The 14,228-nt window shown below is 42.5% G+C and overlaps 1 protein-coding gene across 2 annotated transcripts; it reads right to left on the bottom strand.

The window, feature by feature from the left end:
- Window positions 1–3,684: 3,684 nt before the first annotated feature.
- Window positions 3,685–13,540, bottom strand: GMNN (geminin DNA replication inhibitor). 2 transcript variants are annotated; one of them, XM_060614661.3, is made up of 7 exons: window positions 13,417–13,540; window positions 11,522–11,579; window positions 7,525–7,602; window positions 6,824–6,971; window positions 6,221–6,303; window positions 5,803–5,913; window positions 3,685–4,096 (listed from the first exon to the last, which is right to left on the bottom strand). In XM_060614661.3, exons 2-7 carry the CDS (start codon window positions 11,570–11,572, stop codon window positions 3,935–3,937), a joined length of 633 nt encoding a protein of 210 aa, XP_060470644.2. In that variant the 5' UTR covers window positions 11,573–11,579; window positions 13,417–13,540; the 3' UTR covers window positions 3,685–3,934. The 2 variants fall into 2 exon arrangements, with proteins under 2 accessions (XP_060470644.2, XP_060470646.2); XM_060614663.3 differs by lacking the exon at window positions 13,417–13,540 and adding an exon at window positions 12,920–13,177.
- Between the last annotated feature and the right edge of the window lie 688 nt (window positions 13,541–14,228).

Consider the following 14,228-nt stretch of genomic DNA (forward strand, 5'->3'; position numbering starts at 1 on the left):
AACTCCAGTTAAGAATTTGAATGCAGGGACCGTATTTGCAAGATTGACCTAAGGAACTAAGAACAGGGTGGGGGAGAAAGCCAATAGAAGGTGTGTTATCAAAAAGTTACTATCTAGGTAAAAGGGAACTTGTGATCCTACTGAGGGACTGCTCTAGTAAATACACAGCACACACCTCAGTTATCCTGCCCAGAGGCCCCAGGAGCTCAGACACACCAGCTCCTATCCTTCTTGGGCGAAAGATAATGACCTCATTAGCTAAAACCTAAAATTCGACTGAGGTATCTTGGAAGAGGCAGGGTGGGCACAGGGTGGTTTTTCTAAACAAAGTCTCAAGGGCCCTAAGGCTGCGTAGTGACATGTGTGGTGCTCTGGCTCGTTAGAATAAATTTTTCTTCTGATGACATTTCATTTCTTTTGAGGGGATATCTCATCCACGGTGTAGTCTTAAGAGACCGTCAACCCAGCCATCTTGCCCTTCCGAGGAGCAGTGACATAAGCCGGGCTATGCCAATCTTGCCATCTCAGGAAAGGGGAGAAAATCAAACAGCACTAAGACAACGTCGATTAGCACCTGCTGCGGGGTCCCCAGTGCCACTCTGACTTCTGCTTCCTCAGGACCATTGTAGTCTTCTGATGAATCCCATTTTTGTTCATGGCAGACAGGATTAGTTTCTCTGTTTTACAAAGAACTCCAAGAAAGGCAAGAAGAGACACGTTCAGAAATTTTTTAGAATAGCTTTTCTACATACATCTTAGTAACATTTCACTTTTTTCACAGACCTTCTCACCACGCCACCCCCGCGACCATACCCACTGTTTTTAAACTTGTACCAGTGTATAGAAAAGCAATTAATGTAGGGATATTTTAAAATCTGGCCACTTAATTTGTTTCTGGTTGCTCTTGTTTCTTATGTAAATGAGTTCTTTTTCCTTCCCATAATTAGCTTTATTTGGTTTGATTGCACCAGACTGAGACCGCGAAAAGAATTTGTAATAATTGTGGTCCATTCTTCTCTAGTTCATGACCTTACAAGTTTCTAAAGCTTTGCCTTTAACCATTCACCATGTGATGCTAGGCATAGGAAGATAGTTTTATCAAGTTGCAATTTCTTCTTTTCCAAGCTTAATCGTATCTGTGCTGTTATTTGTTAGGATTATGGGCTTCCCCCCGCCTTCAATGTTCAGAATTTCAAGCGTGCACTAAAACTAGAACAATCTTGCATTCCTGGGATAAACCCCAAGTTGGTCATTATGTTTTATCTTCCAGGATACAACTGGATTAGATTTACCATTTTATTTAGGATTTTTCCATCTGTATTCCCCCTCCAACCCTTTATGGGCCATCCTGGTTAGTTTTCGTATGTAATACTAACTGTATAGAATGTATTGACAAATTAGTTCAGTCTAATCCAGGCTTCCCACGTTAACGGTTTTCCAACAGATTCTTAACCTATTGATATCCTTCCAGCTCTCCTGAATTTTTTTAAGCCAACGTCAAAGTTACTCTAACTTGCCAGATGTGATGGACCTCTGACTCTATCTTCAAGGCATTTCACTGAGGTGTTCGGACTTTAGATACCTAATTGAAAATCAGACCTGGGGCGCCTGGGTGGCTCAGTTAAGTGTCCAACTTCGGCTCAGATCATGATCTCACAGTTTGTGAGTTCAAGCCCCGCGTTGGGCTCTGTGCTGACAGCCTGGAGCCTGCTTCAGATTCTGTGTCTCCCTCTCTCTCTCTGTCCCTCCCCCACTCACACCCCCTCTCGCTCTCAAAAATAAACACTAAGAAAAAAAGAAAAGGAAAATCAGATTCCTCATCTAAAAGTAATTCTTCCAAATTCTCTGTCAACTAGTTCCCAAATGCTAGGCTTAAAAATCTATCACCCCAAGTTTCCTCTTGAAATCTCTCAAAACCACCTCAAGGTCCTTAGGCAACTGATTTGCTTTCTATCAAGATTCTGGTTGTATTTAAATGGAAGCATACAGCAGGTACTCTTACCTTGTTTCTTTCACTCAACGTCATGGAGATCTGTCCATGTTGTTTATGCCTACTGTGACTTTTTGTTTTGAGACAAAGCATGCATGAGTTGGGGAGGGGCAGAGAGAAGAGAATCCCAAGCAGGCTCCACACTGTCAGCGTGAAGCCCTACATGGGGCTCAAACCCACAAACTGAGATCATGACCTGCGCTGAAAATCAAGAGTCGGATGCTTAACTGAGTGAACCACCCAGGTGCCCCTCTAGTCTTTAATTCCATCTTTGGGCTAATGGCCCATCCCTAAAACAGACCTGCACTAACACAGTAGCCATCGGCCTCATGCAGCCATTTAAAAACAAATGCAGTTCCTCACTCCCACTAGCCCCATCTCAAGTCCTCAACAGCCACGTATGGCTAACTGGTCATCACACTGGACAGCAAAGATATTTCTAACATCTCAGAAAGTTTCCTGGACAGTGTTGCTGTAGATTAATCATCTTTTTTTTTTTTTAAGTTTATCGCTCTCAAAAATAGAGTGCAAACAGGGAAGGGGCAGAGAGAGAGGGAGGCATAGAATCTGAAGCAGGCTCCGGGCTCTGAGTTGACAGCACAGAGCCAGATGCGGGGCTCAAACTCACAAACCGGGAGATCATAACCTGAGCCAAAGTCGGATGCTGAACCAACTGAGCCACCCAGGAGCCCCAATAATCACTTCCATTCTTAAAGCATTTAGTTAAGACACTGTAGTAAAGGTTTTAATCCTCAAATAACACTGAGGCAGACTTCATCTCAACATAGGAGATAAGAATATTAGGTGAGCCTGGGTGGCTGTCAGTTGAGCGTCCGACTTTGGCTCAGGTGGTGATGTCAGTTTGTGAGATCAAGCCCCGCATCAGGCCCTGTGCTGACAGCTGAGCCTGGAACCTGCTTCAGATCCTGTGTCTCCCACTCTCTCTGCCCCTCCCCTGCTCATGCTCTGTTTCTCTCTCAAAAATAAACATTAAAAATTAAAAAAAAAAAATCAAGTTTTATATGGAGAAAGAACTTGCCGCAAATAGTCATTTAAGGCTTGACCGTGCTCTTTATTGCCAGTCTACACGAAGGTATGTGTATGCTTCTCACAGAACACATTCTATCCCAGTGCTATATACTTTATAAACAATTCCCTTTGTCCTTTTCTTCATTCAAAACACCTATGGGAAATTTCTAACTTACTCTCTTACTCTCTTATTCCTCAATATATACTCCATACTATCCCATATGTGAAATGTGTGAACAGAAAGTTTCAGAACTTTTACCTTTTGTCCCCCTGCATCTCTTAAGTGCAATTTCACCTGCCTTCCAACCCCCAAAAGATGGTCACGATCATCACCATTTTAAGCTTCTGAGAAGAGTCTGATTATGCCAGGCAGTTGAGCCTTTACCTGGCTGATCTATGTGGGGAGCTTTTGATACTAAAGTCTCCTACTCAATGATCAAAAGTACCCAGTAAGAACATCTGGAAACCAACAGTCCCTACAATGAGCTTGAGGTACAACCAAATTTGGGAGTAAAAACCTCAACTATCTCAGTATTAAGAGGGACAAATTCATTTTCTCCTTGTTTCCTCCAAGATAGAGGAACAGAAAACATAAAAACCACAAAAGTGGACACATTTTCTATACAGACGGCTTATACTTCATTCTTCCAAGGTACACACGACACTCAACACGAGACTGAAGTTTATTTATCATATACACAAGTGGTGTCTGACATCTGAGAAAATGCTATTTACATAAAACATCGTAGATTAAAAATACATAGTATTTGTATTTTAATACAACAGGGTCCCAGGATTCAAACAAGGAACTTTGATTCCAACTTTGCATTATACATTTGTCTGTTCTGCTACAAAGAACTATAGTGGAGGCAAACTTTGGCAGTATATTTCTCGAGAGTCAAATATTAGAGAATTTCACACATGTGGTTTTGCATCTGTAGAGGAAGATACAACTTCTTCAGCACATGTACCGATTTCTGAATCTTCCACTTCAGAGTCCTCACCAGTTTCCTCTTCAGAATCAAATTCCTGACTATTTGGTGATTCGAAGTTATCCAGAGGTCCATCATGCAGTCTCTTTTAAAAGGATAAACGAACAATTTATTGTAAATACTTAAAAGCCCAAGTCAAGTCCACTAGCAGTATGCTGATATAATTTACCCTCAATGTTCTAATGAGGTCCTTTTCATAATGCTTCCCCATTAAAGTCACCTACAATCAATCAAATGTTATATCAAAACTTCTATGCTAAACCATATTTCAGTAAAGTCGCAGTACTTAATATTTGCTCATTTTTTTTCAAGTTTATTTTTTTTTGAGAGAGAGAGAGAGAGAGAGAGAGAGAGCGTGAGTGAGCGAGCAAGTAGAGGCAGAGAGACAGGGAGAGAGAATCCCAAGCAGGCTCCACACTGTCAGCACAGAGCCCAACAAGGGGTTCAAATTCACAAACCAGAAGATCATGACCTGAGCCAAAATCAAGTCAGATGTTTAACTGACTGAGCCACCCCAGGTGCCCCGAATTGGCCCTTTTTTTTTTTTTTTAAAGCACTGGCATGCTTTCACAGTGTAACTCCAATCACTTCTCAAGCTACTTATGGTGAAGGACCAGGTTTTTAAATTTCCAGTCTGCTGTGAACCAATGGCAGTTAAGAAAGCTATTACAAAAAAAGAGTGAGCTATTTCAGTACTTCCAAATGAAAACTTAAAACATTAATTGTCATGGCTTTAAAATGTAAGCAATTCGGTACAAGAAAAGCTTTTATTTCAGAAACTTTCTTCCTACCAGCAAGATGATTTTTTGCAAACACAAGTAAGTTTGAGACCTATTTTTTTTTAATGTTTATTTTTGAGAGAGAGAGAGAGAGAGAGAGAGAGAGCTAGAGCAAGCAAGGGAGCACGAGCGAGCATGAGCAGGGGAGGGGCAGAGAGAGGGAGACACAGAATCAGAAGCAGGCTCCCGGCTCTGGGCTGTCAGCACAGAGCCTGATGCGGGGCGTCAGCCCACAAGCCGTGAGATCGTGACCTGAGCCAAAGTCAAATGCTTAACCGACTGAGCCACCCAGGCTCCCCAAGACCTTTTTTTAGCTCAAGACTGTAAAATAACAATTATCAACCTAAGTCTTTTTTTTTTTTTTTTTTTTTTTAAGTAACCTCTACACCCAATGAAGGGCTTGAACTCATGACCCCAAGATCAAGAGTCATGTATGCTCTACTGACAGCCAGCCAGGTGCCCTGCAGGCTAATTCTTATAAACACAGTAGTTTCTTCCAAATTGAAAAGTCAGATACGACCACCAAACTCATTTAGTGCACCAATTAACAGTTTTATATATGACTGGAATGTCACACTGGCATTAAAGTTAAATTAAAACCAGTTTAAAACTTTGAACTGTAAAATAGAAAAATTTTCCATAAATTTTTCACATGTAAATAAATCTCTTTATATTTCTACAAGAAAATAGCTGTTCTGTTGCTTCATGAGAATTATCTGCAATCACTGGGCTCTTATTATGGGCAAGGACTTCTCTGAACTTTCATCATTGTTAACTCATTATTTTCACACCAAGCATATAGCACCCACTATTGTCCCATTTTACAAATGAGGAAAATGAAGGCCCGACAAGATAAATAACTTACCTGATTTAACAAACTTTATTGTGCGAGGCAGGGAGCTAAGACTCACATCCAGGAAATCGGGTTCCAGAGCCCAAACCCTTACTGATTACACTACTGCGTCCCATTGTAACAGATGATTCTGTACCAGGAGAACATTGAAATACCTACCTCTATTACCTCTGCCATATACTGTACGTGTTCTGCTACTTCCGCCAATTCTTTATTTTCCTTTTTCAGGCGGGCAATTTCATTGTCCTTCTCTTCAATCTCTTTATGAAGCTATACGATATAAGTAGAGTTCAGTATTCCATACACCTGCCATGCTACAAACCCAGACCATACGCCTCCAAGTATATATCCGATAGACACACGTAGCATGAAAGCTGCTAACACACCACCGCCTTCAGCTCTCGGTACAGGAAGCTGCTTTTGTATCACAATTCTGACGCATAAATCCTTTCCAATTAAACCTTTCTTAGGCCAACATCAAAGCTAATTTATATCGCTCTAACCAAACATGTGAAGCAATAGAAGGAAAATCCTCCTGGAATGTTAAAAACTGCCACAAATTCTATTTGGTACATACTTTCTCATTTTCCTTAAGTGCTTCATAGAGAGCCTTCCTCCGTTCCTCTGCCACTTCTTTCCAATATTGAGAGGATGGGTTTTCTAAAATAAATGAATGTTTTACATATAGACCTTGAAGACAAGGTTACATGCTGCTATAAAAAAACACTACTTTTTTCTACTAAACAAATCCTTCCACGAGATTTATAAAGCATCGCTAGGTTCCTTTTGATCTCTACTGCCATTCAACAATTAGTAGATCCAACCGGCTCCCTCTCTTTGCCGTGTTTCTGCTGGCTCCCCTCATTTTCTGACATACTCAAATCCCTTTCTTCAAATCCATTCTCTACACACTTTTCTTCTGAAAAGACGATTTCCAAGTTTTATAACCCTTAATTAATCACTACCATCCACATCTGGATCTTACCAAACAGTAAGGCCGGCCCAAGCTTACAGTGTATGTGTATTTACAACCATAAGAAATTTTAAATTACCAAAACATTTGAGTAAAATATCTAATTGTGTCTCCAGGTTAAGAGGTTGTGTGCAGAATTCATAACTGTACAACAAATATTTACCTTTATTAAGAAATTTAAGACAAAAGTTATACATATTTTCATACCTGCAATCATAAGATCAAATGCTTCCTGAGTAACTCCACTAAAATCTTTATTTTCACTATGTTCTGGGACAATGACAACTCCAGCGCTGGAATTCTTAGATGTTAACTGGTCGTTCCAATGTTTCCTTTTGGACGAGTCTTTAACCAACTATAATGAAAATACATACATCGATCTCATTTATTTTGATTTAATGAATGAAAGTTGGGCAGTTTTGTCAGTATGTATTAAAAATAGTGCTCATCTTTTTTTATATCTTTGGATCTTTTAAAAAATCACACATTTTAAAACTCTACGAAAATGTATAGTTATTTTAGAAACCTTATTTGCAGCAACTAGATTAGGCTTGGGTCTAAGGCTTAGCTAAAATCATGTTTATTGTTTAAATAACGGAGTGCCACAGAAAGGTTATTTTCAACCTTGCAAAAGTCTAGAAGCCCTCATCAGTGATTCTATCCTGATAGATAAAATCTAACATTTTATTCCCAAAACATCAAACATTACTCCTGTTGGCTACTCAGAACTTACTACACCATCCCAGTCCTACTAATTATTCATACCAATTCTGAACTTCCTAAACTCAACCATCACTACACAAACCACTGCTGTGAGAAACATACAATTGTTACTCTGGTTTCAATGATTTAGACATCTCTGCAAAGGCAGGCTCATCAGAACCCCATTCCAGCCCAGCAACACATACCTCATTTTCTCTTCCAACGAGAGCTCCAGCTGCAGAAGGCTGAATCATCTTCAGAGTCCTTCTTGGGACAGGACTATTCTAGAAGTCAACATAATTTATTATCTGGTTACTGAGTTACTATATGGGTTGTTGCTCTTTTATTCCTGCTATGATTTAGGAAAAAAGAAACACTAAGAACACTAGTATTTGTTCTGCTATATAATTTTATTGTTTTTTCTTTCTAATGCTTATTTATTTTTGAGAGAAAGACAGAGCGTGAGCAGGGGGAGGGGCAGAGACACAGAACCCAAAGCAGGCTCCAGGCTCTGAGCTGTCAGCACAGAGCCCGACGCGGGGCTCGAACTCACCAACAGTGAGATCATGACCTGAGCTGAAGTGAAGTCAGACGCTTAACCGACTTGAGTCACCCAGGCACCCCTGTTCTTCTATATAATTTTATAATGTTGCATATGAGCAACACATTGGTTTATTCAACTAGCAAACATGTTATCTCCCTAAAATTATAATAAAGTTTGAAAAAATCCTAAGAATGGCTCATATTACCCAAACACGAGTTTGCTACACGAGGAGTTTGCTACACGAGTAGCATTCCTCCTTCCATTTCAATATATGCTGTTATTACAGTCATTTTGTCAACTAATCACATCTAGTTAGAACAAAAATATAACAAAATTTCTAAGCTCTAATACTTCAAACCATATGTGATGAATTCCAGTACAACGGGAGTACTTGTATTCCCTCTTAAAAAGATCTGCCACAAAGATGTCTTAGCATTTACCGTAGAAACCCACAGAAGAGGGAAATTGAGGAAAAAGATTAATTATTTACACCGCAAAATACTTCTTTCCCTAAACAAAAGGATTCATCTCAGACTTCCGTTAAATAGTGAACATTTCCTAACACACTTGTATGTATTTACCAAAGGAATGTAATTTTTTTTTAAATGTTCATTTTTTTGAAAGAGTGGGGGGGGGGGAAGGGGCAGAGAGAGAGGGAGACACAGGATGGGGAGTGGGCTGAAACTGAAACTCCCACACCATGAGATCACGACCTGAGCCAAAGTCAGAGGCTCAACTGACTGAGCCACCCACGCACCCCAGGAATATAATTTTCAAGAACGTACTTTACACAAAACCAAATACACCTGTAAGAGGACCTGACTGCAGAAGTTTTGCTTCAAGCCTGCTCATCCGGAGACGGCCAAAATGGCAGTGCTGGAGGCGCCAGGGTACTGTAAAAGGCCCATGCTCCAGTTTTGAAAAAAATATACCCTTCCTTAAAATATGTAAATAGATTCCCATAGATTTCCTGACCTGAAAGCCCTGTTTTTGCAAAAAATCATTAGTTATACTGCCACCATGGGTTAGCAAACAAAGGTGCACACTCGAACAAGGGCTGCAAGAACATGACACCAAAGCAGCGTGAGAAAGTTACCGATTCCATACTGCAGTTCACATGGCAAGAGCTCGCCTTTCCCACGGTAAACTTTCTACCACTGATCATTATCTCACTGTTTAACCGAAGAACAAATGCCAACCACTCTGAGAACAAATATTACACCAACATTGCAGATGTCATTTTATAGATTAGTCACCGGCCCCCAGACAAACAGAAGAAAACCTAACTTGGGATCCTTAAGAATGGGAGGTGTTAATTTATTTAAATGCTTGCTACTTATAATGGCCAAAGAAGCCAGATAAATCACTGTCAGAAAAAAAAATGAGTTTTCAAGATTAACTTTTATACATGTAAGCTTTAAGCATCCAGCCCCAAAGATGTAATATTGCTATTGTCATTTTCTTTATACAGATTATACACTGGAATAACAGATTCTTTAGAGCCAAAATATTCTTATATATTAATGGGCCATAATGTTTTTATAAATCAATTTAAGACTCTGTGAACCCTTCTCTCTCTCTCCCTCAAAAAGAAAACACACACACACAAAAGCACTACTCACAGGGAATTTTGCATACAACTGGTAAGAAATCCATGAGCAACCATAATTCACTCTTACAGATCTATTTTTATTTAAAAAAAATTTAACGTTTTATTTTTTTTAAGAGACAGGGACAGAGCTTGAGCAGAGGAGGGACAGAGAGAAAGGGAGACACAGAATCCGAAGCAGGCTCCAGGCTCTGAGCTTTCAGCACAGAGCCCGACGTGGGGCTCAAACCCATGAACCATGAGGTCATGACCTAAGCCGAAGTCGGATGCTCAACCACTGAGCCACCCTGGCACCCTTTACAGATCTAGTTTTAGTCTAATTTTCTTGTTTTACATAGATGTAAACAGAGGCTGCAATGTTAAATAATTTACCCAAGGGGTGCCTGAGTGGCTCAGTCGGTTAAGCAAACGACTTCCGCTCAGGTCATGATCTCATGGTTCATGAGTTCGAGCCCCAAGTCGAGCTCTGTGCTGACAGCTCAGAGCCTGGAGCCCGTTTCAGATTGCGTCTCTGTCTGCCCCTCCACCGCTTGCACTCTGTCTCTCGCATTGCCTCAAAAATAGACATTAAAAAAGTAAATAAATAAATTCACCCAAGGTCACAGTTTTCGAGGCCGAATCAGAACCAACCAGAACTCTAATCCTTTTATATCCGAGATAGTTTTACTCTAGCTAGTAAACATTACATTCCTCCTTAAATAGAAGGATCTGCTGAAATCTGGGATTTGCCTCAAAATAATTAGGTGACTCAAGGAGTGAATGAGGATGTAGATGAAACAAGACTGGCAATATCCTGGTAACTGTCAATTGAGAGTATTATACTACTGACTCTGAGTATTTAAAAATTTTTATACAAATTATCAATGCACGGTATTAAGAAAAATAATGTAAAGACACAAAGGCAAGGTCAACCACCTATTAGCAAGCATCTGCTATCCCTTATGAAAAGCTTTTATTTACTCTATTTAATTTGAATCTGCAAACTGATAGATTTCCCGAAGATGTCTCATTCTCAGGAATCCTCAGCAGCTAAGTTGTGCAGCAGAACCTAGTGAAGTTGTAAATTCATTTAGAACCTTAAAAGCAAAGTCAGTCAAAATTACAAATTCAAAATTAAACTCTGTTCTTATTATTATAGAATAAATATTTGGGATAAGATTTCCAGTGACACTATTATACGGGGATTCAAAAAGTGTAGCAAAACAAGCAGGTTAGATGGTAAGGAGTATAATGTACTCTGAAAACACATATGATATAATGCCAGATGTGTCTCTGTGCTCAAAGACACAAAGGATTTTAATAAAAATCATTTCAGAAAACGTAGGAGTGGAAAGAAAGCAACACAATCTTACAGAAAATCCTAAAGAAGCTACTAAAAAACTATTAAATCTAATAAACAATTTCAGCAAGGCTGCAGGACACATCAAATTCAAAATATAAAAATCACCTGTTTTCTATACACTAGCAATGAGCACACAGAAAATTTAATGCAAGAAACAATTCTATCTACAATAGCATTAATAAAATACTTAGGCAAAAAATTAAACAAAAGGAGCATAAAACTCAATACTCTGAAAATTACAAAACAGTATTGAAAGAAATTTAAAGATAACCTCAATAAATGGAAAAAACATAGCACATTCATGGATCATAAAACTTACTTTTCACCATAATTAATTTTTTCAAGGTTCTCTGTTGTTACCTGTCCTCTGGCTAAAAAAGTTCGATACTTCAAAGTTTATAGAAATTACAGCCAGGTTAAATTTTGTTAAATTATGTCAAACTAGGAGTGCCTGGGTGGCGCCTGTTAAGCGTCCCCAACTTTTGATTTCGGCTTGGTCATGATCTCATGGTTTTGTGAGTCTGAGTCACATGTCAGGCTCTGCACTGACTGTGCTTGGGATTCTCTCTCTCTTTCTGTCTCTGCCCCTCCCCTGCTGGTGCTCTCTGTCTCTCTCAAGATAAACAAACTTAAAAAAATTTTTTTAAACTTATGTCAAACTACTTCTAACCACATGCTTTCTAAAACAAAAGTGATCCTATCACATACCTTTATGTTCTCTTTGATTTCTTCATGTTTCTGCTTCATATTGGGATTCATGATACACCTGGTGAAGCAAAAAAGATTGGTAATTCATAAGCAGAAAATGGTTTGCACCTGAAGGTGGAGTGCAGATTTTTGTTGTTGAAAATACTTAACGACCATAGAAATCCTACCACTGTATGGTGGAACTATCTCATCTCACGGTACCCAAACTCAGCCCTATCGATGACCAAAGTGTCTAAAGTTAGTGACTCTTAGTATCTGTATTATACACACAAATAATTCTGGTTGGAAACATCTTGTTACCACAGGAAAATTATGTATTCTAAACAGTTTTACAAAACACTATTCTGTCCTGGATTAAATACAGAAAAGAGCTGAGAAATGGTCAGCAAGAGAAGCAAATACGGTCACCAGGTACTTGGGTATGCTCAGGTCCATCCTTAAGAAGAGCATTCTAGGGGCCCCCGGATGGCTCAGTGGGTTAAGCACCCAACTCTTGGTTTTGGCTCAGGTCAGGATCTTATGGTTTTGTGCCGCCACCACAGAGCCTGTTTGGGATTCTCTCTCTCCCCCTCCCCTAACTCGCTCTGTCTCGGGTCTCTCTCAAAAGAAATAAACTTTAAAAAAAAAGAATAGCATTCTAACTTTGCTGTTTCAAAGGCAGCTTTAAGCTGTAATAAAATTGGCTCTGGTAACCAGCAGTTAGTAATGATTTAATATCCAATCAAATGAGATTATATAATTACATCTATAGGGAATGTTTAACCACCACCGTGAACTGAGTGAGACATTGAGGGAAGAAAGAGGGAGAAGATAAAGGGATTACGCAATGTGGTTAACCAGACCGCAGGGCCAGAACTCACTCCAAATCCAACCTTCGAAGGTCCTGGATAGGTCTATACCTGCCAAATAGATCTCCCCGATACATGTCTATACCAGCCAAATACATCTCCCTGACTTCTGTGGTGTGTGCCTTTACTCAGTGCAGTGGCTTTCGAACTTTGACAATGACACACCTCCTGTGCCCCAGCACACACACAATCCCCAACTGTACGATGCTATTTTCTATCCTATTTCAGGTTGAGCCAATGCGGGCGGGGACCCACTACCCTGAGCAATGTTTATTTTCAAAGTGCGGGTCGCAGCCTGGGATCCCTGAATCATTCACTAGGTCGTGAACATTGTTTAGAACAGGACAGAAGAGACGAGAAGATATCAGAGTGCACAGCGTGTGAGGTCCGAGGTACTGCCTCCTGAAACGTCTAATGTCCTTGTTTGGCTCCTAAACTGCGATGTAAAATGCGCTTCAGTAAGAGTCAGGGTTAAAACAGGTGAGGGTCACCGACCAAGTGCAATCTTTCGCGTCTTTATCAAACTGTGGTCAGCACCCTGCACCCTTACCTCTCCGGCGTGGGAAACGCTCACTGACCCGAGACACCAGGGTTACCAAAGCGGGATCGCAGGGTCCAGAGACCTCCCCCCGGGAGCCCAGGCTGCGGACCCCTCGGATCCCGGCCAGGGAGCCGCAGAGGGTGGGGGTTCCGCCTGGCCCGACAGCCGGGCACGCGCAAGTCGGATCTCTCACGGCACCGGCTGCCCAACGGCGCCGCAACCAGGAGCCCTAAAGGAAGCCTGGGACCCGCAACTCGGCGGCCTGACCCGGAGCTCCCGCCGCGGCGCACGCGTCCGGGACGCGCCCGCCAACCAATAGGGAGCGCGGACGGCGGAGCGCGCCAAAACCGACCCAGCCAATGGGGCAGCCCCTCGCCCGCCGGCCCTGCCTCCCCCGCCACGGCCCCCGCAACGCCCGGGTCGCAGCCACCCTGACCCCCCGCCGCCGCCGCCGCCCGGCAGCCGTCGGGGAGCGGCCCCCGCGTACCCACTTCCCTCACACTTACCGGATGGGAGCGCCCAATCCCCGTGGCGGACGCGGGAGGCCGTGGCAGGAACACCTCGCACAGAGCTCGCAGCCGCTGGAGTGGCTGGCGCCCGCCCCCGGCAAAGCTTGCGAACTCCGCCCGGCTGGCGCGATGGTCACGTGACCCGTTGACGCGAGACGAATCCAGCGAATCGCCTCCCGCCTCCGCCCGGGCGGCTCCACCCCTTCCCGCGCCTGCGCGGTGGGAGTAGCGCGGATTGGGGTGGGGACGCTCGGAGGTCTTTGCTCCCGCCAGGTCGCTGCCTTCCGACCTCCGCTCGGAAGGCCCTTGGGCGTGGAATGCGGTCTTCTTTGTGCCCTGTGCGCGGGAGGAAGAAGCTCTCCCCGGTAGACGGAAAACACCGGGAGAACAAGCTCTCCTCTAGGTAGTGCACGACTCACCTGTCGGCACAGCCCTGGTTCCTGCACTCCTAATGGTGTGGAGGGCTCCCGTGTTGTGGTGCGGTGGGGGCCGCGGACCTGCAGCCCCTCACCCTCCCGGGGTCGGTCCTGGCGGGGGAACCCGTCACTGCAGTTTTAGGGGGCAGGGACACCTTAGCAACACCTCTAACTTTGTTTTCTCATTAATCTGCAAAATTCTCAGCCTGCTTGTGGACACATTTGGGTTCGCCAAGTTCTGTCTTTTGTTTACGTCTGCGGTACTACGAGTCTGTTTTCCCATTTAACTTTCCAGGGGATTAGCATTCTCAGGGAATATCACCAGCCACGCACAGCGCCGTCTTCGGGAAGCGCTTTCTCACCTGCGTGCCCACGTGCCCCCGTGCCTATCTC

The sequence above is a fragment of the Panthera onca genome, chromosome B2 (genome assembly GCF_046562875.1).
Source record: "Panthera onca isolate mPanOnc1 chromosome B2, mPanOnc1 haplotype 2, whole genome shotgun sequence".
Taxonomy (NCBI): Eukaryota; Metazoa; Chordata; class Mammalia; order Carnivora; family Felidae; genus Panthera; species Panthera onca.

Coding starts and splice junctions, on each gene's coding strand:
- GMNN (XM_060614661.3), bottom strand. CDS start 11,572: ATGAATCCCAATATGAAGCAGAAACATGAAGAAATCAAAGAGAACATA. Junction 6,304..6,823: donor ATTTGATCTTATGATTGCAG/GTATGAAAATAT, acceptor CATTTATTTTAG/AAAACCCATCCTCTCAATAT. Junction 5,914..6,220: donor CACTTAAGGAAAATGAGAAA/GTATGTACCAAA, acceptor TATATCGTATAG/CTTCATAAAGAGATTGAAGA.